This window comes from Typopeltis vanoorti, chromosome 15, assembly GCF_054136105.1.
Source record: "Typopeltis vanoorti isolate ZY-2024b chromosome 15, IOZ_Tvanoo_1.0, whole genome shotgun sequence".
Lineage (NCBI taxonomy): Eukaryota > Metazoa > Arthropoda > Arachnida > Uropygi > Thelyphonidae > Typopeltis > Typopeltis vanoorti.
The window spans coordinates 17,105,416-17,128,766 of NC_143563.1; the positions used below are offsets into that span (position 1 = coordinate 17,105,416).

Sequence of the window (23,351 nt, forward strand, 5' to 3'; positions counted from 1 at the left end):
ACGGCACCCACATTTGAACCAAGGATTTTTCCCTTGGTTCAAATCCACTTGGATATGAACCAAGGTCTTTCCAACCAAAAGGTATCATCAATATTGATTGAGTAAGATCAGAAGTAAAAAAATAATTTTAGATATTCATATAACAATCCTCATAGCAAAAAAAATAAAGATCTGAAGCAGTTGATTCTGTTTAGTTAAAAAAAAAAATAAATAAAAAACAGCTTAGTTTAAATCTTAGCGAAACAAAAATGATGGCTTTGGAAAATTTATGATTGAAAGTGGTAAAATAGAGGTAGTTGAAAGTTATGATTTACTGGAGTCACAGATAAGAAATTATGCAAAGAGGTGCAAAAGTAAAAGGACAGATAAAGTGTGTATTGGGGGGGGGGGGGAGAAGCTATGTCAAACATGACATGAAAGAGATGTACAGCAACAAATGTTAAAATTGTTAATGCAAAGGTCTTTCCAGTGGTCATGTATGAATGTGAAAGCTGAGTTGAATCATTATAAAGAAAGAAAACTGATTCGTTTCAATTATGGATGTGGAGGCATCCTAAGAATAGCAGTCAATACTTCCAAGAAGTGCTCTTGGAGGTATTGACTACTAAACAGAAGTGTTAATAAACTTTGACTGTATTATGTCAACAGATAAATCGCTGGAAAAGACAATTTTTTTTATTTTTATGTTAGAGAAGGTTAAGGCCATAAGGAGAGGAAGACTTTCGATGTTTATTTAAACAATAACATTGAAAGACAGTATAAAGGAAATTACTGTTTAACCACTCAGGTCAAGAAATTAAAAGTGACACACACACACAGATCACAAAGTCATCCCAAAGTCAAAAACAACTAAATGACACATCATATCAAAAACTGAAAACATAAAACAAATATTTTATAAGAAAATGATCCTACCAGTAAAAAGAACATCTCCTCCATCAATTGTTGCCTTTGGGTCTGCTATTTCTACAATTGGAAGTTCCAATTCTTTTTTTATAATAGCACGCATAACTTCTGCCTATAAAAAACAAAGTCAGTTTTTAAATTTAATGTTTAATTTAAACATTGCACAATTAAGTATGCTTAAATATTGTAGCTTAAAATGAAGAGGATAAAAATACAAGTTTGTTAATGATAAAGAATATCGCATACTGGCTTCACTCGGTATTATTTGCTTGGGAAAGTGATCCATGTTCAAATCTTGAATGTATTGGGAAAAACCTGATTTATGCTTTTTTAAGGCAAGACTACATTAGTCAATCATAGAAAGGATGGGTTTGAGTAATCAAAGTTTTTTTACAGCAGAAAAACTAGCTCATGAATATATATGAGTAACATATTGTGGACACAAGGCTGACCATCTTAATTCCATTAAGATAATCAGGTTCGATATCATTCAACTTTTACAACACGTGAATACTACATAGATATGAGGAAGATGTTAACAATATCATCCTCATAACAACTGAATTTTTTAATCAAGTTTACAAATTTTTATGAAAAAATTTGAAAACACGTTAATACATTTTTTCCCCATCTAAACTTAAGGAAAAAATTTAATTCATTTAATCTACTTTTGTTCCTACAAACAAATTAAAACCAAAGTTTACACAACATGATAATTTCTTAGTAGAGATCCGGAATATTAAATTCCACAGGATGTCATCCACCCACTTATTACTTGGTGTCTTTTTTGAAATGCTTGTCTTAATTCTGTCACTGCAAATACTAAATACTATGAAGAAAATCCTTTTCTTGAATATTTCTCCACTTTAAAAATAGCCTTACACTAAGGCTATTTTTAAAGTTATGACGGGGGATACAGTATTAAAATTCGCCCAATCGCAGAGCAGTTTATATGGGGATAAAGAATGGACAAAACAATCTGATAGGAGCTTATACATTTTGAGAAATACGCCAAAAACTATCAATTTGTGCACTTAAAATAGAAATGCTCACAACGAAATGACTAATGTCTGTATGTGATAAGGTAGACATAAATCGCTGGTTCAAAAATAACTTGAGATAAGAAATCGAAAGAATGTTGTTAGAACCAGCAGTAATCGAATATATACTTTTTTATGTGTAGCACATTATATTTCAGAAGAATGTAGATAAATATTGTATTATAGTAAGGCATGAAAACATCAAAAGAAAGCCCGCCTGTTGGCAACAACAGTTTCCGTTTCAAAGCAAAAAAATGTCGGTTAGCAGCAGACATTGTATTATTTATTCATCAACTCCAGTACGGCACGCCCAAAGATAAATTTCAGAGACTGGCCATAAGACTGCCGGAAGTTCTACTCAGGTAGTTGCAGTAACTATTTAAAACCAGTTTCCCCGTCAAAAATTTAAAAGAATGGTTCTGAATCAATATGACTTCAAGCGGTGCGAGTAGAAACAGATGAATGACTACTAAAGTTCGGAAACACGACCCAAAATTTTACAAGCGGCTAATCTGACGCGGAAACTCAAACCACTACAATCGATGACTATCGTTACCAGTTTCGCACGTCCAATCTTACATTCATATAATATAATTATTAATGAATTCGTTAATTATTTTAAAGCAGATACAACAGTGACAAATGATATTTGTCGGATAATCTAATTATAATAAAAAAAACTAGAGCCATTTAACTCGAATACATAATAACGTTTATGTTATTGCTTCTCGACAATATCGTTTGGAAACGTACACATTTCAAAACTCGATATTCTGGAACATAAACAGAATACTGTCTATTCGTCGATAGTAGTAATGATGATCACGACTAAGTATAACAATAAAATACCAACTAGAAAACAAAACTTCTATATGATGTAGTAATTAGTGACTGAATGAGTGAACTAGTGATTGCTCCAAGAGAAATCGGTATTTGCACTACTGTGATTTTCAAAAATTTCTTTCCATTTATAAAATATTTCATTAAATTACAAAAAAAAGGTCTAACCATTAGCTCACCTACGATACTAAATTAATTTGCACTCTTTCGTGGGTAAGATTTACATTAAAAAATATCAAAAGATAGCTAGTAAAAATAGTTTGTTAATTAATTCAAAGTACATGCAGTAGAATCATAAATACTATATGATCAGTATAAAAAGATTGATCTGCAGTATAGTCCTTTCTTATTGCTGCTGCATAACTACGTCATTTTTATGTGTTAATTAGCAGAAATAATGGGATGTTGTTGTTTCATGCACTAGTTATTTTATTTATTTTTTATCAACCATTTTAACTTGTCACTTTGAATTCTTTGTTATTCAAATAATCCTCTAATTATTTACTGAGATGCGGCGTGTGTTTATAGGTTGGTCGATTGGTAGAGCCTCTGCTACTAATTGCTCACGCAAAAAAGTTAAGCAATTTTGAGCGCGGTTAGTAGTTGGAAGGGAATCAATCGTTCGATGCTGTTGGTACACCATAATAATAATAATAAATATATTGCAAACATAGCCTCTCTTGTTTCCCATATATCTCACAATCACTCTTTTCCTGCATCGGCCCTGAATGGCATGCATAATTTGTGTGACTCTCCTTAATTCAAAACGTGCACTACTTGTCAAGCTTTATACAATATATTCTAATAATGAATAAACTTACTTGTAAGCACTTGTTGGCACAGAGCAGCCTACAACACTTCAGCATCAGACCGCAGAACGACTGACGAACAAGCATATAATTATGTGGCCGCAAGACAGAGGGAAAAAACGACTACAGTCAACTATTGGAAACAAAAATAACTCAAACCACCGATGAAAAACACTCAGAGAGCAAAGCGGATGCCACAATTCGCAACAGTTTTAAAACAAGATGCATATTATATTATTACATGACGTCATTTTCAAAATTTAAAAATTCATCCATATCTGAGGAAAAAGGATTTTTTTTACCTTACTATTGCTTCATGTGCATCCATATGTATATTATATATTGGCAAAACGTTTCAACGGTGTCATTTTATTTATTTATTTATTATTTTTTGAATGGTTTTTGTTTAATTTCCCAAAGTTGATCATATTAAAGCTTCTCCCTTGCTGCAAAGTCTCCAATTGAAAAAACTCATTGAACTGGCCTAACAATGAACACTTTCTTAACTGTCCTATTATTATCCATGCGTATATATTATCCGTTTATTTTAATATTAATATGTTGATTTTAATGTACCTGATAATGTCTGACTCATTAAATAATCAAGCATTAAATACAATCATGGCTGTATCTTCTGCTCGACACACCATTTTCTTTTACTGTTTCAAAAATGTCCGAGAACTCTTCTTTCAGATAAGCCTAGCGATCTTCAATCTGTCTTTCATAATACTGGTCTTACAATTACTGAAATCAAATGTGACTACGCTGCTTCCTAAGTCCGTGGAGACAACTATTTGCAGAAAGAATGCGTTTTGAATCTCTCAAACACTGATATCACTTTTTAAAAATAATCTCTGGTCATGTAAAAGTTACGTACAATTTCAAATTTATAGGAACTGATTTCAATTTTAAAGCATCGTCAGAAAGTTTAGTTACTGCCATATTTTGTTTTTCTTAGTTAATCGGCAGATGTATCTTCTCTGCTGCCTTTTCTGCACTGATTAAGATTTCTTTCATTATTTTTTGTGACCTTCGTATAATATCGTATCATCCACATATGCTAGAATTTGTACTAACTTGTAGTAGATAGTTCCCCTTGCATTCATGAAAATCTTTTTAAGCGTTATATTAAACAATAAGGAAGACAGGGGGCGCTCCTTGTCGAAAGTTTTTTTTTTTGACCTCCTGCGGGTAGGGATAATTAAAAGAACGATATAATTAACAATATCAACGCATTTAACACTACTGTATGCTAATTACTTATATTAACCATTCTTAGTCACGATATTCACTGAACACATTTAAACCTATCATAATTAATAAAATGCCTGATGACATACTAATCATCCATACATTATTATTTAACCACATGAATTAAATAATAAATTCCTTTAGTGGTTTTAATTTATTTGATTTCTTTTTAACTTTTTATTATGTCGCCAAAGCAAGTAAATTCAGCCTATCGTTTTTATTTTCTTCTTTTTGTATACGAATCCCGCCCAAGAAATGTAACCTACAGCAAGTAGAAACCAATCTTCACATTTATGCAAGCCATTAACGTATGAAGTAATTTGCAAGCTTCCATTAAATCTTCTTTCCTTCTCCTGTTAGTCAAATCAAAATTACAGCTAACTAGCAGACTCTCAAATATCCTGAACAATTTCTTCCCCTCTTAAGCAGTATCTCCTTAGTGATTCTTTTCTCATTAGATTTTCTTGAATCCATGAGTGACCAAAGCTGAGACCTGAAATCCAATATGTCTCGATGAACGACTATATAAGAAGAGTATCATAGCTTTTCTTTTTCTTCCTATAAGCAAGCTTCTTTTAATTAAACCAAGAATTCTACTGACCTTAATACAAATCCTTAAGTTTTGTCAATCAAAAACACCCAAATCGTGATATTCAGTAACTCTTTCCAAAACTTTTCTATTCACTTTAAATTGATCTAAAGTACCTTCTGGTCAAATCTCATACTCATATTTCTTCCACTGAATTTTAATTCCCACTTTCCTCTCATTTTCCAGACTTTTTAAGATCATTACGAAGACTGGATCCGATGTCATTCAGACAATTTACTATATATACTGGGTTTCGCGTTACTTTGGGGTACTCCCATTAACGACTCTCAGAAGTCTTTCTCCCTTTTGAGTGCTAATTCTTCAACCATCAAATATACATACTGCAAAGCAAATAAAATACAGTGATATTTTCAAACAGGTCTTTCACCATCACTCTAAAATAAATCTTGGCTATTTCGTCCTTGACACTTTCCTTGTTGGCATTTTCACGTTTTCATTCTCAAAGTATTTCATCAAGTTCATTCTGTGTTTCTTATGTTAAAAGGTATTGTACATTATTATACTGGATGGTATAATATCGACATGATATGTGTATATATTGTAACTATTTGATGAACGATTAAACATCACACACATGTTATCTACAGTAATGTTACAATCACCTCGAGTGAATTTCTGAAGTTTATTCGTCCAAAATGATATTTTACGGTCTATATATAGAGAGAGATTAGCACATTAATTGTCCGTGAAATGATTCCACAAGGAACCAAGATGTGTGTGTGTGTGTGTGTGTGTGCCTTTGTCATTTATTGAATGACAAAGGAAATTAGCCATTCACTTGCAGAGACTGGAGAACCCCGGATATCCCCCCCCCCCCCTCGCCATCTTCAACCGTTTTTTTCCTACCAGGCTAAGGAATTCTACAATTCCTTGAGGTGGAAAAGACGTTATTTTTGTTTTGTAAAAATTTTAATGTTACTTTCAAAATCAATTACTCATTTTAATTTTCGTCAAGTCGCAAGTCAGCATGAATAAATAATCTTCGTAATGGACATCGATTCCCAAAACCTGTCCTTGATTTGACCTTAACGAATTTACATGAGGATAACCGAAGTCACTTAATATAATATGACAGCTGTTCGAAAGAGTACATGATTTTTACAATGAACATAGTTTTTATCAACATTTAAGGAGGATCAAGAAACAAGTTAATAAGCAATAAACTAAACAACGCATGCAACTAGAACAATGCATAATAAACATTAGAAGGTCAAATGGACGTAATCGGTGCCCTGGGGAAGATGATATAATGGTACGGTATTCTATTCAAGTCAATGCTGCTATTGGGCGATAGGGTTAACGGGCGTTGGCGGGTTTCTTGTCACCGCTAAGTGACATTAAAGGCTATTTAATGATACACTGATCTACAATGCCTAGCAGGATGCCATTCTGCTTTGCTGACGCCGCCCGTCTTTATGCACCAAGTACTTAAAAGGGTTCTTGTTATATAATATTAGATTATTAATACAGTTTTTTTTAAATTTTTTTTAAAGTATTACTCCCACACACGAGAGGTAGCAGGGCCTATGTATGGGGAGGAGTCAGGAATCTGTTGATATTCTTCTTAAAACAGTTGGAAGTTGTAGTCCTTTAGAACCACTTCACGGGGTAGGCTGTTCCAGATCTGTATGCTAGTTCTGAACAGTGGCAATTTAAATATCTGGAAGACACAAAATGTGTAATTCGTCTTCGTTTGAGAAAGTTGCTGATGAGTCTGTAAAAAGTGTCATTAATCAACCGAACCAAAGTTGAACAGCATCAAGAATAAAATTCTATGTTGTTTGCTATTATATATATAATTAAATAAAGCATTACTCTATGAAAAACACAACTGAAAATATTGTAAAAAAAAAGTGTCCATTTTTATTTGATAATATTCGATAAGTTTTGTAACTATGAACATACACCGTCATATTATTACATATAAAATAAATCCTATAACGAATATTCTTTAATGTGTGATTTTATTCGTTAGAAGGGAGGGAGAGGTAGCGTCGCTCAACCGTTTTTTTGAAATTAGTATGAAGCAGTTTCCACATTTTCATCATTGCCGAACCATGCATCTGTCTAGTACACTGCCGAACCTTTAAAAGTACACATACCGGCCAGTGAATTAGAAACCTTCATGCAGACGTAACGTCACTTACGCAGCGCATATGCAAAATAGTTGGTCACGTGCGTCATGTGTGTGTTCTAGGCAACTAAGAATACTGCTGGTCAGTAATCGTCACCGGTGTTGATCACAATGGGAACAACTTTCGGAGTTGGATAAAGGGCTTATTGTGGGTGCCCGTCTGGCTGGAGCCACGATTTTGAAAACAGCAGAGCTGACTGCTTTCTCAAAAGGTGGGATATCCTTGGCGTTTAATCAGTGGGACAAAATAACCCTCATTACTTGTCCAAGAGGCGTAACTGTTCTCCTATGACAGTGTGTCAGGAACGAGATCGCAGTTGTCTGAGGTTTGTAGGGACAAACAGAAATTCCCATGTGCAGCATTTGACCGAAGCATTTAATGAAGGCTGTTCCCGATCCATCTCGACGAACTTATGCGCAGAGAATTGAAGAGGATCGGTCAACACGGTATTAAATAAATAGTTTCTAATTCAGTGGCCGGTATATGTGTATTACCAAGCATTTTACAACAGAGCTAGAGATTATCTGCTTCTGTTAGCATGAGACTACGCCGGCATCCATTAACTAGCATACTTGGCGGAAACTCATCCAGCTTTGGCGGATTCCCCTCCGTCCTCCATTCCATACACATAAAGGTCCTATTCATAAAATCCTAGTACAACTACTTGTTCTACCACCAAAGTAGTAGCACCCTGTAAAAAATTTCTTCTGTATCTAAACTCGTAGGTCTTCTAACATCTTCCCAATTATATCGCTCCTTTCCGCCCATGTACCGAGCTTCGTAATTCAGTCTCTCACTGCCACACTCCTGATAACCTCAGTAATCCGTCTTTTACGGATCTTCTCCAAAATTCTTCATCACCTTCTTCCAAAATCAAGTGAAGCAAATCTGCCATATGTGGTCTGATCAACACTCACACATTCTTCATTCCCCTCAAAGGATTCAAGCTTCTAGATCTTCCATAACTATTGTGTTAAGCAATATCTCCTTACCATTCTCCAGTGGGACAACTAGTGAACCTCGATGCCACCGAAACAGAGTTGTCTTATTTCTCGTAAGATCTCAACTTCACTTTCCATAATGTTGCTAATATTCTAATCTCCAATCAAGATCAAATTTCTCTTCTTGGGTTGATTTATATAAAGCTTCTCCTTGCCCAACTATCATAGCCTCCATATGATCATTCAGTATCGACGATGCCTTCTGAGTGGAATGACCTTGGTCCCGTGTGGGAAGCGAAGAATCTTTATAAGGCCTTTTCAAATGAAGTTGAGTTAGCCAGTCTCATACTTAAGGGGAGTTTTTCTTTCCGCAAAACAGGAAAGTCGGCATAAGAACACAAGCAATTTAAGGACAAAACACGTTGGTCTCATAGCCTTGGCTGTTTTCCAGAAATCCCAAACAACTCCTGATCTTCAGAATACTGTTCTCATATCTCAAATGGTGCACCAAAACCCTTCCTAGAAATGCTTGATGTTATTCAGAAAAGGGCGATCCACTAAAACAGTTAGACAAATTTCTGATCACTTTCTCATGGATGCTGTGTTTCTGCACTAAGCCTTCCACCCCCAAGTGTAGTGGAGGATGGTTCAGATTACCCATTAAAGGGTATACACGAGTAAAACGGTTTTACAAGCAATAAATACAAGGAACCGAACCTAATAGAGTAAACTGCCAGCCAGCTCCTCTGGCAATTGACTTTCCAACCAGCTCGTCTAAACCAATTGAGCTACCGAAGCTCATATTTTAGTAAATACTTTACACGCACTGGGAAAAAAAAAAAAAAAAAAAAAAAGCAACAATAGAAGCAAACAAACTTCGGCTTAAACGGGGGGGGGGATATGTTTCTATAACGAAAATCATCACACTCAGGCAATGGTACTGTCATTTTACAATATTCCGTCGTAATTAATTTGTTACTAACCGAGAGTAGCATATAAGTAAATAAATAAAACTTAATAATAAAATGTTAATCCTCCGACTCGTAATGAATATCTTGATATACGCCACTATAGCATTATATTACAAGATAACTATTAACAAATGGAAACAGACAAAACAATACTAAATTGATGCTTACGCATTTTGCGACACGCACTTTAAAAAGAGAAGCCCAAAACAAATTTTTTTAAATCGCTTACAAACAGGCGTATTGTATTATCCTCGCGTACCTGTTTAAACACGCACGCGACAATACAATAAAATAATCTTCTGCAGGAAGTATGAAACAATACCACTGCTCAAATGTATTTATCATTAAAAAAAAAAAAAAAACGAGAGGTCGCTCTTTCACTATTTGTTATGCATGTAAATTTCCTAATGAATATGGGAATATTCAGAATTATGATAATCGCTTTTTTTTTCTTTTTTTTTTACAACTTCCCCCCAAGTAAATAGTGTTATTCAAGCTTTTCATTTTAAATGACACAGCTGTCAAAAGAGAGTGAAAACGACGTTATAACTTAGTAATATAGCGATAGTTACCTTCTATAAAGGACTGAAATGACTCCCTAAATGATCCGCTGTAAGAAGAATTGCAGTGGTCTCTACTGCATGCATAAATATGTCCGTGTATCGATTTTAAACTTAAGGCGACTGTAAACCTGCCTGGAAAGGTAATTTTTCACCATGACAACGAATAAGGACGGAGAAAGGAGGAGGGGAGAGAACAATAAAACACTCTTTTAGTTGCTTATTTGCTCATTATTGTAATGTAATATGCACTTTAAAAGGGATTAAAAGATTCATGAGCAATTAACTTTTTTTTTATTATTATTACCGAACTTCTTTTTCAGAAATCTAATAACAGCAACTGCAAAAAAAACAACCCCTGAATCCCTACGGCAGGGGTCTTCAACCTTTCGCACAGTGCGGGACGCATTAAAAATTTCAATGAAGCCCGTAGGCGACTAAACTATTCTGCGATATTTAGAATTGTAAGATGCTTTCCAGATTCACAAGGAACGCTGTGCATTTGATATTTTACATAAAATCCTATAAAAATAAACTAAGAACATAGGTAGGAGTCGGTTCATGATAAGTAAATACAACCAATGCATTTAAAAATAATAATAATTTAATGAAGAAAACATTCATTTTTTTACAATGTCAATGAAAAACTTGGCAATGCTTTTCCTTGACCATCTTGTCGATGTTGGCATCAATGTTGGAAGTCGCTATGCGCAGAGTATTCTCGAGATGTTGATCCGTAATCTGAGTTCTTGTCTTGGACTTCACATGCTTCATTCTGGTGAAGAACTGCTCACATATTATGTGCTTCCTAACAAAGCGCACATCTTCAAAGCATGCCGGCGAAGAGTAGGGAATGCGTCTTCAGAAATGTAGTCTTTGTAAAATGTAAGCAAGGGCACAATGAATAATTTTTCTCTCAAAGAAGAGTTGTTTTGGAATTCAAGCAGCTCCATTTGTACTGAGCCTGGCATTTCGGCAGCACTGACACTGAATGGCATTGAAAATAAATCTACTGTTGGTTACGAAAATCGCTAAATCTCTCTTCGAACTCACTTCGCAGCACGGTTATTTTTGTAGCGTATTCATCAAGAGACGAACAGTTGGATTGAGTGAGAGGCTGAAAATGAGTTGTCTTTTTTTTTTTTTTTTTTTTTTTGCGAGTTGTGCCTCCCAAAGTTTGAGCTTGGCCACAAAAGCTTTGATGTGATCAAACAGAGTGAGCACCAGTTGATCTTTGGATTGTAGCCGCGTATTTAGGTCATTCATATGCAACGAGATGTCGGTCACAAACGCAAAGTCTGTCATCCACTTCTGATCGTTAAATTCCGCAATCGGCTTTCCCTTGGTTTGCATGAACTGCTGTATTTCGCTCCTTAAGTCAAAGACTTTTAAGAATCTTCCCTCTGCTCAACCAACGCACATCACTATAATAAACCACATCGCCGTGATCCGCTTCGCAATCTTGGGTCAAAAACTCTTGGAATTAACTATGATTCAATCCTCTTGACCAAATAATGTTGACGACAATCACAATAACTTTCATGACATTCTCAAATCCAATAGTTTTCGCGCACAAATTCTCCTGGTGGATTAAACAGCGGTAATGGACGAAATCTTTTCCTTCTAGTTCCGGTTCTTTCCGTAGCAGCGCAACAAACCCTTCATTCTTTCCCACCATAGCAGGGGCACCATCAGTTACCACACCCTCGAGGTTGGTTAAGCTGAAGTCGAAACGCTGGAGCGTTTTCTTGGTGGCTTCAAGAATATCAGTGCCTTTCGTCGTTCCCTTCATAGGTACGAGTGCTAGCAGTTCTTCTGTCACATTGAATTGTTGATCAATGCCACGGACAAAGATAGCCAGTTGTGCTGTATCCTTCACATCTGTGCTCTCATCTAAAGCAAGTGAATATGATTTAATGTCCTTCAATGTCATTCGCAAGTGTTTAAAAAACAAACTCGGTTTTTTAAACACTTCCTTATTATTTGGGCACAGAATTTCCACAGCAGCGATGAGACACTCTTTCACAAACTCGCCGTCCAAAAAGGCTTTTGATTTTTTTTAGCAATTTTTTCAGCTATTAAAAAACTTACTTTGACGCACACTTCGCTCTCTTCCTTCTGCCTTTTAAACGTACCCTGCTGACATTTTAAATCAATTTGGAGATGGTTCACTTTGTCCACACGAAGCCGCCCTTGAAGGTGATCGAAATTGGACGCATGCTTTGTCTCATAGTGTCGTTTTATATTGTATTCTTTTGATACTGACACTGACTCACGACATATTAAACACACTGGCTTATCGTCGATCGGCACAAAAAAGTACGAATTGGTCCACTTTTCATTAAAAATCCGACAAGAATCACTTGATTTACGCTTTTTACTCGTAGACGCCATAGTGATGGAAGGTTAACCCAAAAAATGATGCAAAATGGCTGTGTAACGGTTATTATCCACTGAATATGTCTCACACTAATGAAAAAAAGTCTGGCAATATAAAACCACGATAGGCTATGGCTGACACGACGAACCTGCGTGCGCTTATACACACATATCACACTGTTCACGACTGACTGTGGATGAGATCCTCTTGTATTTATATGAAAATAACGAAGTATCGAGAACCTTCGAGATGTATCTGGAAGGCACTAGATAGCGCACTCGAACTACTGCTTCAGCCATCTACCTGCGACGTTAGTACTTAAGTACCGCTTGGCGCTGGTAGATGCTGAAGAAGCATGTCTATTTAATATTTATTTTTATAGGATTTTATGAAAGTATCAAATGCACAACATTCCTTGTGAATCTGGAAAGCATCTTACAATTCTAAATACCGCAGTACAGCTTAGTGGCTCGCGGGCTTCATTGAAATTATTTTTTATTTAATCGGTTTTAATGTTAAGTAGTTATTTTTTCAAAATGGCCGGTGGGTCGCGACAAACAGCTCCGTGGGACACAGGTGACCCGCGAGCCATGCATTGAAGATCCCTGCCTTACGGCAACTATTAACTTAGTATTAATGCAGTATGGGTTTTCTTACGTACAGATTTAGGTGCTTGTTTTCGGCACACTTACGTCAGTGTGGGGGGGGGGGGGAAGCTGCTGCATAGCGAAAATTCCGCCAATTCGGAGGTCTAAAGTGGCTTGAAAAAATCCCATATTTGGTCACTAGAACAGGGTTTCCGGACTATGCAAAAATATAAATTAAAAAATACAAAGGAGAAAAAATCCTTAGCCCGCCCACGATAGTAATGTACTATTTTACAGGGCGAGAGCCACACTTAAAAAAAAAAAGTCTTCTCTCTCAACAATTTATATGCGGAGGATGTGTTAGAAAATATCAGTTGAACTTTAAAGCTCCTTAAGGATACTGACAGAAGATATGCGTCAAGCATTGGATAAGCTCAAGACAGAAATTAGGATAAGTGGTAGATTGATCAGTAATTTGAGGTATGTTGATGATACCGTACTCCTCAGTAATGACAAGGAAGAACTACGACAAATTCTTGATAAAGTCATATAGTGAAAGGCATACGAATGAATGGGTGTTGGAAAAGATTCAGTAGAACTTTAAAACTCCTTAAGGATATTGACAGAAGAAAGTTAAAATATTTTGGACACATTGAAAGGATGGAAGGGAGACTTCTCAGAACAGTAACAGAAGGCAAAGTTCCTGGAAAAAGAGGAAGGGATAGACCGTCAATGTGAATGCCCAGTGAACATATGATGAGTGAATTTATAGTACCAAAGGTAAAAGGATCCTACGTTTGTTTTTGACAACTATGCCATTTCTCCAAGCCACAATTCCAAGATATTTAACTCGATCTCGAGTGAAAATGTTCAGAAGAGAAAATTACCTCGCATCCTTCCGAATGAGCATGCAGGGAAAGGATCCTTCAATTAACAGACAAAACCTTTGTCTTGAGTTCCAGTTTCTTCAATTTTAGGCCAAATACTTTTACGCGTAAGTTGCTTAATTACGCTGATTTAATTTAGATGTTATTGATATATAAAGGAAAACTGAAAGATCCATAGCTAGCCGAGAAGCAAAATCAGTTTAATATCCGATAGGTCAATTTCTTTCATGCATTATGGAGACAACTACCGTGTTAGAGCAAAACTTGAGTTTAATATAAAGCAAAATGAACATTCGACGTTTCGACCTTCATATCAAAATCATCATCTGGAGCATACATATATACAGAGAAACAAGCTGCACTACAATCTATATGGTTTGCTAACGTTACTGACCAACTGTTACAACAATTATTGGCCTGACCTCTGGTGAAAAAAAAAGAACCTTTACTACAAAGCTAGAGTCTTATTATTATTATTATTATTATTATTATTATCTATTAGGTTACAAAATTAAATTGGTCTGGAGAGGAACATGTTTATTTATATAAATATACACACACACAAATAAAAAATAAACCAACCTGTGATTATACATATAAATTTCAACCAATTGGTATGGAATAGTTTCCAATAAAAGCTGAAAATTGCTTAAAGTCCTAAAGTACGCCAGATACTAAAGTAGGCTGAATATGTGCCATCCAAGTTCTTGGAATTTTTATGCCACTATTATTGTTGAGATTAGGGTAGTTAATCATTTCACAGGCTTCTTTAAATTTTCTTTCATACCAGATGTTTGTACATCTGGGATCTGGGAAGATAACCGATGTAAAGAGCAGGTACTTTTTCAATCAATTTGGTGTAGGGTGTTGAGAGCGTGATCTGAAAAGCCTGCTTCACCAAAATTGTTATATTTAATGTGTCTTTTGTGTTCTTTTTGACGTATAGGGCCAAATCGCCCCTCAAGATAACCGATTTTTTTTTTTTTTTTTTTGGAGAGACGGGAAAGTAAGTATAGTTTACTCCATCTCTGTCGTCGTTTGTACTGGTGTTGCGCTACCTCTAAGGTCAGTTCTCTCCATTGGAAAGAAATGAAACCATCCACATATACACTGAACAAACAAAAGTTTCACAAAACATGTGCCTTACTTATATGACAAATTTAAAATCAAACATGAATTTTATTCACATTTAAATACAACATAGGAAAAAAAATATCAAAAGAAACAGCAAAAACAAATCGGGAAATATTTTATTTAATGCCGCGGTGTGTTTGCCGTAAAACAGGGGTGGCCAACCTTTTATGTTCCATGCGCCAATTTTTTCACGTACGAGTTCAGATGTGCCATACCACTCTTGTACCCTTAAAAACTCCCTGTAAAAATATGTTAATATAGACATGATATTACTTTCTCTGATATGTCTGATCCTCTTGTTTTTCCATGAAGCGATTCAAGCCGGGAAGTTCTTCAAAAACGTTCTCTTATAAAAAATGCTTAACCGAACTATATCACATATGTCAGCAGATTCGTTCAAAGCTAAAGAAAAGAAAGGACAAGCAGAGACAAGGTTCTTTCAATTGCTCAGATCATGTCTCTTTTATTATGTGAGAAAGTGTGTTCACAAACAATCCACAATGGTTTTCCTGACGGATTCGCTATAAATAATTCCCACTGTTCATTGAATTGTTTTGCTCATTTTCTTTTGCACTGTGACGGGGTAACTGAATGTAAAAAATAAGGCTTAATTTTAGAAAAAGTACAAAACTGCAAATGTTCACAAAGGGCGAACAAAAGTTCGTCCGTAGCGCACGAGTATCAATTATAAACTGACTGACAAAAACTTGCAACGCACCGCTGTTAAACGCTTGGCGCCTCAGGATCAAACAGGTGAATGTGCAAAAGATGGGCACGAAACAATAAAATCGCTAAAAATAATTACCAAGTTTTTTTGTTTTTTTTTTTTCTACAAATCGGTTTTTGGTTAATACTTTTTGCATAAATAAACTTACGCTTTTATTATTATCCTCGGGGTTCAATGCGCCACTTTTGGTGCTTGCACCATAGGTTGGCCATCCCTGCCGTAAAACATAGGATTCATTTTTAATAATATGAATAAAGAGTTTTTGCTCACTACCCCCCTATTCTTTCAGAAGATTAATGAAAATGCTTCTCTCTATAGTAATAAATATTCTCTCCCCAACATACACCGTATTGCAAATAGAAGAAAGCAAGTAGCTTTATGGTATCACTGAGTACAGACACAATTCGAGTCTGTGTACTATATGTAGCGACAATTACGTAAATTGGAGGCGTCTGAAATTAAAACTACCTGAATGCATAATAATGAACAATTCCCCTTCCACACACACACGCCCATACATTATCATTAAGACAATACTGATTTTATAATTAAAATTTAATCGAAAACGAGCATGCCTTATATATTTAAAACTTTGTAAAAATGCGGAAGCTCAACGTGGAATATGGCACCACCGGGCTTGAACATGTTAAAGCCACTAAATCTGTGAGATACACTCTGATATGTCTATTATATTTTATTAAAAAATGTTCGTATCGACACTGCTTTTTAATAATGTTTTGCATCCAGGCTTACTGTATTGCTTGGGGGAGGACCCTCATTAGAATGGTAAACGTGTTAGATAGAGAAATCACGTCAATTCCCTTTGAGGTTTACTTCGTTCGTGATATCTTTATTGAAGAAAGGTGAAGAGGTGAGCAGCGGATTTGTTATAAAAGAAGTAAGTCAAGAAGTGTTCACCTGATTTGATTAGAGGAGTACTGTAGTGTCGCTCTGTGGTGGTTCATGACATCTCGAAGAGAGTATAACAACATGCGCTATGTGGGAAAGATATGTGGGATATGGCCATCAGTCAGAGACTAACATACTGAAGATTTTATTGTAGAGTTAATCAACGTCTGATTACTTAAATATGAAATGGACGTTGTTATCAAGCGGGAACTCATGATACCGTCCGACCACACACACACACAGACAGACAGACAATTTGATTCAACAATATCCGAGATTACTGGGGGGATGGGCTCTTCATTATTCTCCATACACAGAGACATTTGCCAATTTATAGTTATTTCAATTCTATTTGAAATAATTATAAATATCCGTGATAAATTTACTTTATACAAACAGTTCTATAGAGTGACGGTACATTTGTGACGAATTGTAATTGTTTTGCTAAATTTTGAAAAAATTATCTAAGTAAAGATAAAACAAAATTATATGAACATATTTTAGTGTACATCCGAGATCCCAATCTACACTGAATTCCACAAGCCACTGCAAGACTTAATTTCCATAAATTTTTATCTCTTTGCACTAACTAATGTAAATATTCCAGGAGAAACGAAAATTAAGATGCTTGATAAGTTTTGAAGCATATCAAACATCGTTTTTCAATGTGTAGCTACAGTGTATAGGCTGATTGTTGTGGTTGTTTGTAATTACGACAAAACAATTAAGGATGTGAGGGCAGTGTATTATATTTGTCCATTGAGTGTATTCTTCCGACCGCTTTGCCTATTTTGCATGATTGCAATTCCAAAGTATAAGAAAATAACTTGTCAGAAAGAATCTTTTAGCAAAACGCAATTTTAAAAGAAATCCAATTGTAGCCAATACATATGAATAAATCCACCTCTTTCCCATTCGAAAACTTAAGTCCTACGTTCGCTTTTCGGTGGCATGGTTAAAAATTCATACTTCTAGGAGTACACCCTATTTGCCCTAACCAAGAACTCAGCTGAAAAAAAAAATCTAGAAAAAGTTCGTTTAGTTCAAGAAAAATTATCTAATCGGAATCAAAACGGCATACCACTTGAACATATTTCAAGATTCCGAAGACAAAAGCTGAGTACCAGTTATGATTATTACATAATCAGGGAAAAATTTGGTTTGTGAAAAGTTGATTAAGTTCTAAGCTGCATAATAATCTATTACATTTATTTCTCAGAGATGTCTTCCAACTTTCAAGCGTCAAATCCAATTAATAATATCAAAAATTTACAGCACTTTGAAAATAGCCAGAAAACCTTAAGTTTTCTGGCTATTTTCTTAAGTATTATTTTTCTCTTCCTTCTCTTCTATAAATACTTCTACACGTCTATCATTCACAACCAATTTCTACCAAGTTTGGAAAACAGTTGTTACATTGTTGAGGTTCGGAGAAAATTTGTGCAAAGATGGACCCACAGTGGGTGCAAGGACTATAACGGAAGGAGGAGAAGAAAGTTAATTTCCGCAGACACCGCAACAAGTCGCATCATTCAATCGATTTCGTTTGAGTGGCACGACTTGCAGCGGTACCTACATCATCATCATCACCTGTAAAAAACACAGCGATTAAAAAAAAAAGTGATAAAATATACAAAGTGATTCAAGTACTGAGGAAGCAAGGATGCAATTTAGAAGTGGTTATTTCGCTAACATTACTTTAATAGTTAAAAATGTAACCATCACTGAAATTCGGGCAATATTATAGCTGTAACAACAACAAATCTACAAAAATTCACTTTATACGTACTCTCTCATGATACAAAGAAAGAAGTCTTGCTGTTTGTGCAAGAATGTGTGCAATGAGTGATACTGGCTTTTCGTTCAATGATGCACTGTTCACTGACGAGTATCGCGTTCGCTTATGCATTCTAAACAAAAGGAACCAAAATTACCGAGGCAGTAACTTTTCTAGAAAAATATCATGAAGTGACAATCTGCAGAAAGTCAAGATACCGTGAAAAGTTTGCTAATCGGGGATAATTAAACCGTACAATTTTATGTTCCTTATACCTGGGAATGAAGGAATACCAAGAGTGTTACATCTATTGTATCAATAACATGACTAAATATATTCGGAACATGTGTCAGAATTGGTAAAACCTAACCAACAGAAAATATGGTTTCAACAATTCGAAGAGCATATTATGCAACATGCAACCAATATTTTCATTATTGGTTGAAGACAAAAATTTCCTGGCGCAGTGGAGAAATTTCTCAGTCACCGAGATCCTTTGATTTGTTTTCACCTGAATTATATATATAAGGCTACTTGAGAGTTAACAAAAAAATAGAAAAGCTTTTATGGTCATGGAGCTGCCACTGTATAAATGCTAATTATCGTAATTAAAATTATATATATAAAATGATAATTTAAAATAAATTAAAGAACAAAAAACTTGCAAATATTTATTTATTTATTTATAAGCACATATATTTGCTCTTTGTCCATCCGTGGACTCATTGGCCACACATTTTTAAAAATTTTAACACTTTCGGCTCTAGTCAGACACCAAATACCATGTCATCGCTTGCTTCAAAAAATACACAACCAGATATGTATTTTGAATAATATATTAATATATAGAATTTTTAATTAGAATTCAATTTTAGCTTTAGGTTGGTACACAAAAGTAGCTCTATTACCATAAACGCTTTGCTATTTTTTTTTCCTGTTATCTAAAATAAAAAAAAAAAATAGAAGTCATAGGAATACGAGATACCGTCCTAAATTGGTTCAAAAATTACTTCAATGCTAGATCACAAATTGTAAAAATAAACAAGTCATAGTAGTTTCAAAAAGTTGGTTTCTGGTTTACAAGGCTTTGTCTTAGCACCAAATGTTATTTAGTATTTATATCAATAACTTCTGCAACTAAACAGTAAAATAAATTCTTTTTCGGATGATACAGTCCTAATTTTCTCTATAGTGAATGCGGATCTTTTAAAAGTAACAGATTGGTTCCAGTCATACACACTTAGTCAATGTCTCAAAAACTAAATATGTAAATTTAACTTGCAAAATACAGGAATAGAAAAAGTTAATGCAGTAACTTATTTGGGATTAAAATTTGAGAGTAATTTAAGTTGGAACCGCACATCAGTAATGTCGTAAATGAGTGAGGATTATGATAACTAGACTTTACTATTTAAATATTCTTAAATTTAAATATGTTAAAAATATTATATTCTGCATGGATCCAAAGCACACTAACAATATGGTATTTCAAATCTTAACTAGAAACAAATACAAGGATACTGCAATTTCTAATAAATACACCATACTACCTTAGATATTTATATGTTTATAGGTTACTTCTCTTCATAAAAGAAAAAACGATAATGAATACTTTAAATATCAAATAAGATGTTTTCTTTAGTAGATAAAAGGTATAAAATATATAGTTCCTAAATCAAATAAAGAAGCGATACATACACATTACACTGATTTAGCGTCAAAAATATTCAAGACACTACTTTTATCAATAAGAAGTGAAACCAACCCACACAAAGAAAAACTTTATCAAAGAATATTTGTCTACAGAAACTAACAAACTCTGTTAAAAATAATTGTATAAATTAATGGATTTAGGTAATGGCTTCTAGCATATTTGTATTCAAAGGTCTATTATCACGTATAAAATGCAAAATTTAAATACTGTTTAATTACTTTGTTTTAAAACTTAATTAATAGTGTATGCAACGCAACTTCTTGTTGTACATATTATCATATTACCCTTCTTGTGTGTGTGAGTGTGTGTGTGTGTACATATAATGATGACGCATTAAATAACTGTCTATAATTATATGGTCGTAATCGAGCTGTTTCTCTTAGGTTACACATAATTGTGTACTATCATATGTTTAGAATAAATTTAGAATAGGAGCAACATGAAAAATTCAGAAAAATCATAAGTATTACTTTAATTACTTAAAACTGGTAAATTGGCGGTAGATATTTATTCACAGACATCGTTATTCAAATGTTAGCTGTAATTTCCTAGTGTCGTGAAGTGTCTGCGGAAGTCCAGATGCATTGTATAGATCAGGGGTCTCCAAACTACGGCCCGCGATACGATTTTATCCGGGCCGCCAATTGGACTAATTTTTCAATAAGAATCCGCAAAAAAAAATCAACATGGGGTATTGATAGATTTCAAATGCATTAATTAAAATTGTCTATTCAAAATATAAAATTTTTCAAAATATATTTCCGAGTAGCAAAAAGTAACCGTAATCTAAGTTACGGTCTTTCTGACTGTAAAAGGTCGGTTAAAATGGACTAACGAAGAAAAAAAAATGGAATTTTACAGGCAAATTGGAAGAAATTTGTTTGTAAATTTATCTCTATTTTTGGGACAACGTATCTTTGCGAACAAACGTTTTCCCGAATGAAATATATCAAGTCAAAATACAGAGCAAATTTATCTGATGGGCATTTGAAATCGCTACTTGCAATTAGCACTTCAAAATTTGAACCTGAGTTTAATAAGATTTTAAAAACACAAACACAGTTACACCATTCACATTAATGATTTTATTATAATTTGTGATAAAAATATGAGAATTTGCAGATAGTGTTCGTTGTCATTAATATACGATAATTTAATCTCACATACTGTGTAATCAGTTTTTATCTGCTTTCAATAAAACTAGTTCTAGAGTTTTTTTTTTTTTTTTTTTTTTTTTTTTTTACTACGGCCCGCTGAACAGTGCTGAAGTATCCAATGTGGCCCTCACGGCGAAAAGTTTGGAGACCACTGGTATAGAATATATTCTATTCATTGCGAAACGCGTTTTTTACCTTGTCATTTTAGCCACTAAACAGAATCATCTCACGCTATCATTCGTAATAAACAGATACGTTTGCAGCTGGTTGTAAAAAAATGGTCTTAATGTACTAAATGCAGTCGACGCAGTTTTGTTAGTGGTGGGTAGTTAGCAATCCGAGAACGGATTAAACCAATCGAAGTCCTCATGAAATATCCCTACAAAAAAAAAGGCACATCTCAGTTTCAAAGTGTTGACAACATGTATTGATCTTCGCATTTTCCTCTTTAGTTTATAGGAACTTAGAAGCTGCAAATGTTAAAAAAAAAAAAAAAAAAAAAAAAAAAAAAAAAAAAAAAAAAAACTATTCATGTATTCAGAGTGCATTCTCATCTTTATGAGGAAAACCAGTGGGATCTTTAATACAGATCACGTATCCAGCCTGCCAAGAAACTAGGCTTACGAGTTTACTAATTTTCCCCTCTGGTTTACGTGATGAAATTAGGGAACATAACCGTGATGTCAAGACCTAAAATAATTTCTGTTAAAGAGGCACGACTACAGCAAAGGTTCAAATCGATCCCCAGTTAATGCGTAAATAAACTATGGGAGAAAATATTCCTATGCCAATATTGCATTGGTGATTATATGCACTGGTTGACAGGATTATTATTATTTTATTCCTAAGGAACGGTTGCAAAACCTACAGTATATTAGTGTGGGTGAACTAAGGATTAGATAATCTAGAAAATCTCTTCCATAGACCAAAACACAGAACTTTTTCATGGCACTTCAGGCACCAAAAAAAAAAAAAAAAAAAAAAAAAACAGCATGGTGGCTTCACGCTAGGCGATGAAATTCGTGTATCACGTAAAGACATTCGCAACATTCATGACCACAGTGGGATTCGAGCCTGTTGGTTACAGAGCAGATACGCTATCCACTAGACCAAATCTCATTTTCTAGGCGGAGCGCACAATATCAGGTGCAACGATGCTATTTTCTAAAGATCTATAAATAGCTTTAGCTAGTGCTTTGAAGTGGAAGAAAAGTTCGTGTCGCAAGGCATAAACAGATTAATAAGCAGCTAGTTGAATTGCGCCATTGTAAGCATACATGTGTTTTAGAGTAGATTATTCTTCGGAAGTGTTTAGAAAAAGTTTTTTTTCTAAATTTTAAATAGTTTTTAGAAAAAGGTTTATTATAAGCAACAGGTCCAGAGCGGGGAATAATTCCCTCCTTCCTTCCATTACAAGCTTATTTCAAAAGAACATTTTTTTTCAAAAATATAATTATTTATATTTAATAAATATAAATAATTATATTTATATAATTATTTATATAGAAGTCCAAGAATACTTGGAAAGTTCGTGGGCTTTTTCTTCAAAATTAGAGAAATAATTTTGAAGAAAAAGATTGGAAGCAGCACAGATGAAGTTTCTAAGACCTCTCCTAGGACTCAGCAGATTAGATAAAAAGAAAAACACAGAAATAAGAAAACGATTAGATACTAAAAATATTATACAAGAAATAGAGAATACCAACAAAATTGGCTACACCACATGGAAAGAATGAATAACAAATAAGATTCCTAAACTAGCACCAAATATAAAGGAAGAAGAAGAGACCATGGACGTCCAAGACTAAGATGGAAAGATCAACCTCATCTACAGAGCAGGAACAGGACATAAAACTTATACCTAAATTGTTCGGACGACGACGAATTTTGAAGAAAAAAAAAAACAACAAAAAAACGATAACTGGGTGAGATGAATTTTATCACTTGATGACTTGAAATAAAAATAAATTAAAAATACAATATACATATCCTTAGCTCATCACGGTACAAAATGTA

General features: G+C 34.5%; 1 protein-coding gene across 1 annotated transcript in view; it reads right to left on the bottom strand.

Annotated features, from left to right (window-relative positions):
- Positions 1-23,351, bottom strand: part of LOC150098422 (N(G),N(G)-dimethylarginine dimethylaminohydrolase 1) — a 133,748-nt gene that overhangs the window by 24,846 nt on the left and 85,551 nt on the right. The window contains exon 2 of the mRNA XM_090405625.1: positions 916-1,018. Coding sequence (XP_090261751.1) covers positions 916-1,018 — 103 coding nt within the window. The remainder of the gene's footprint in view (positions 1-915; positions 1,019-23,351) is intronic.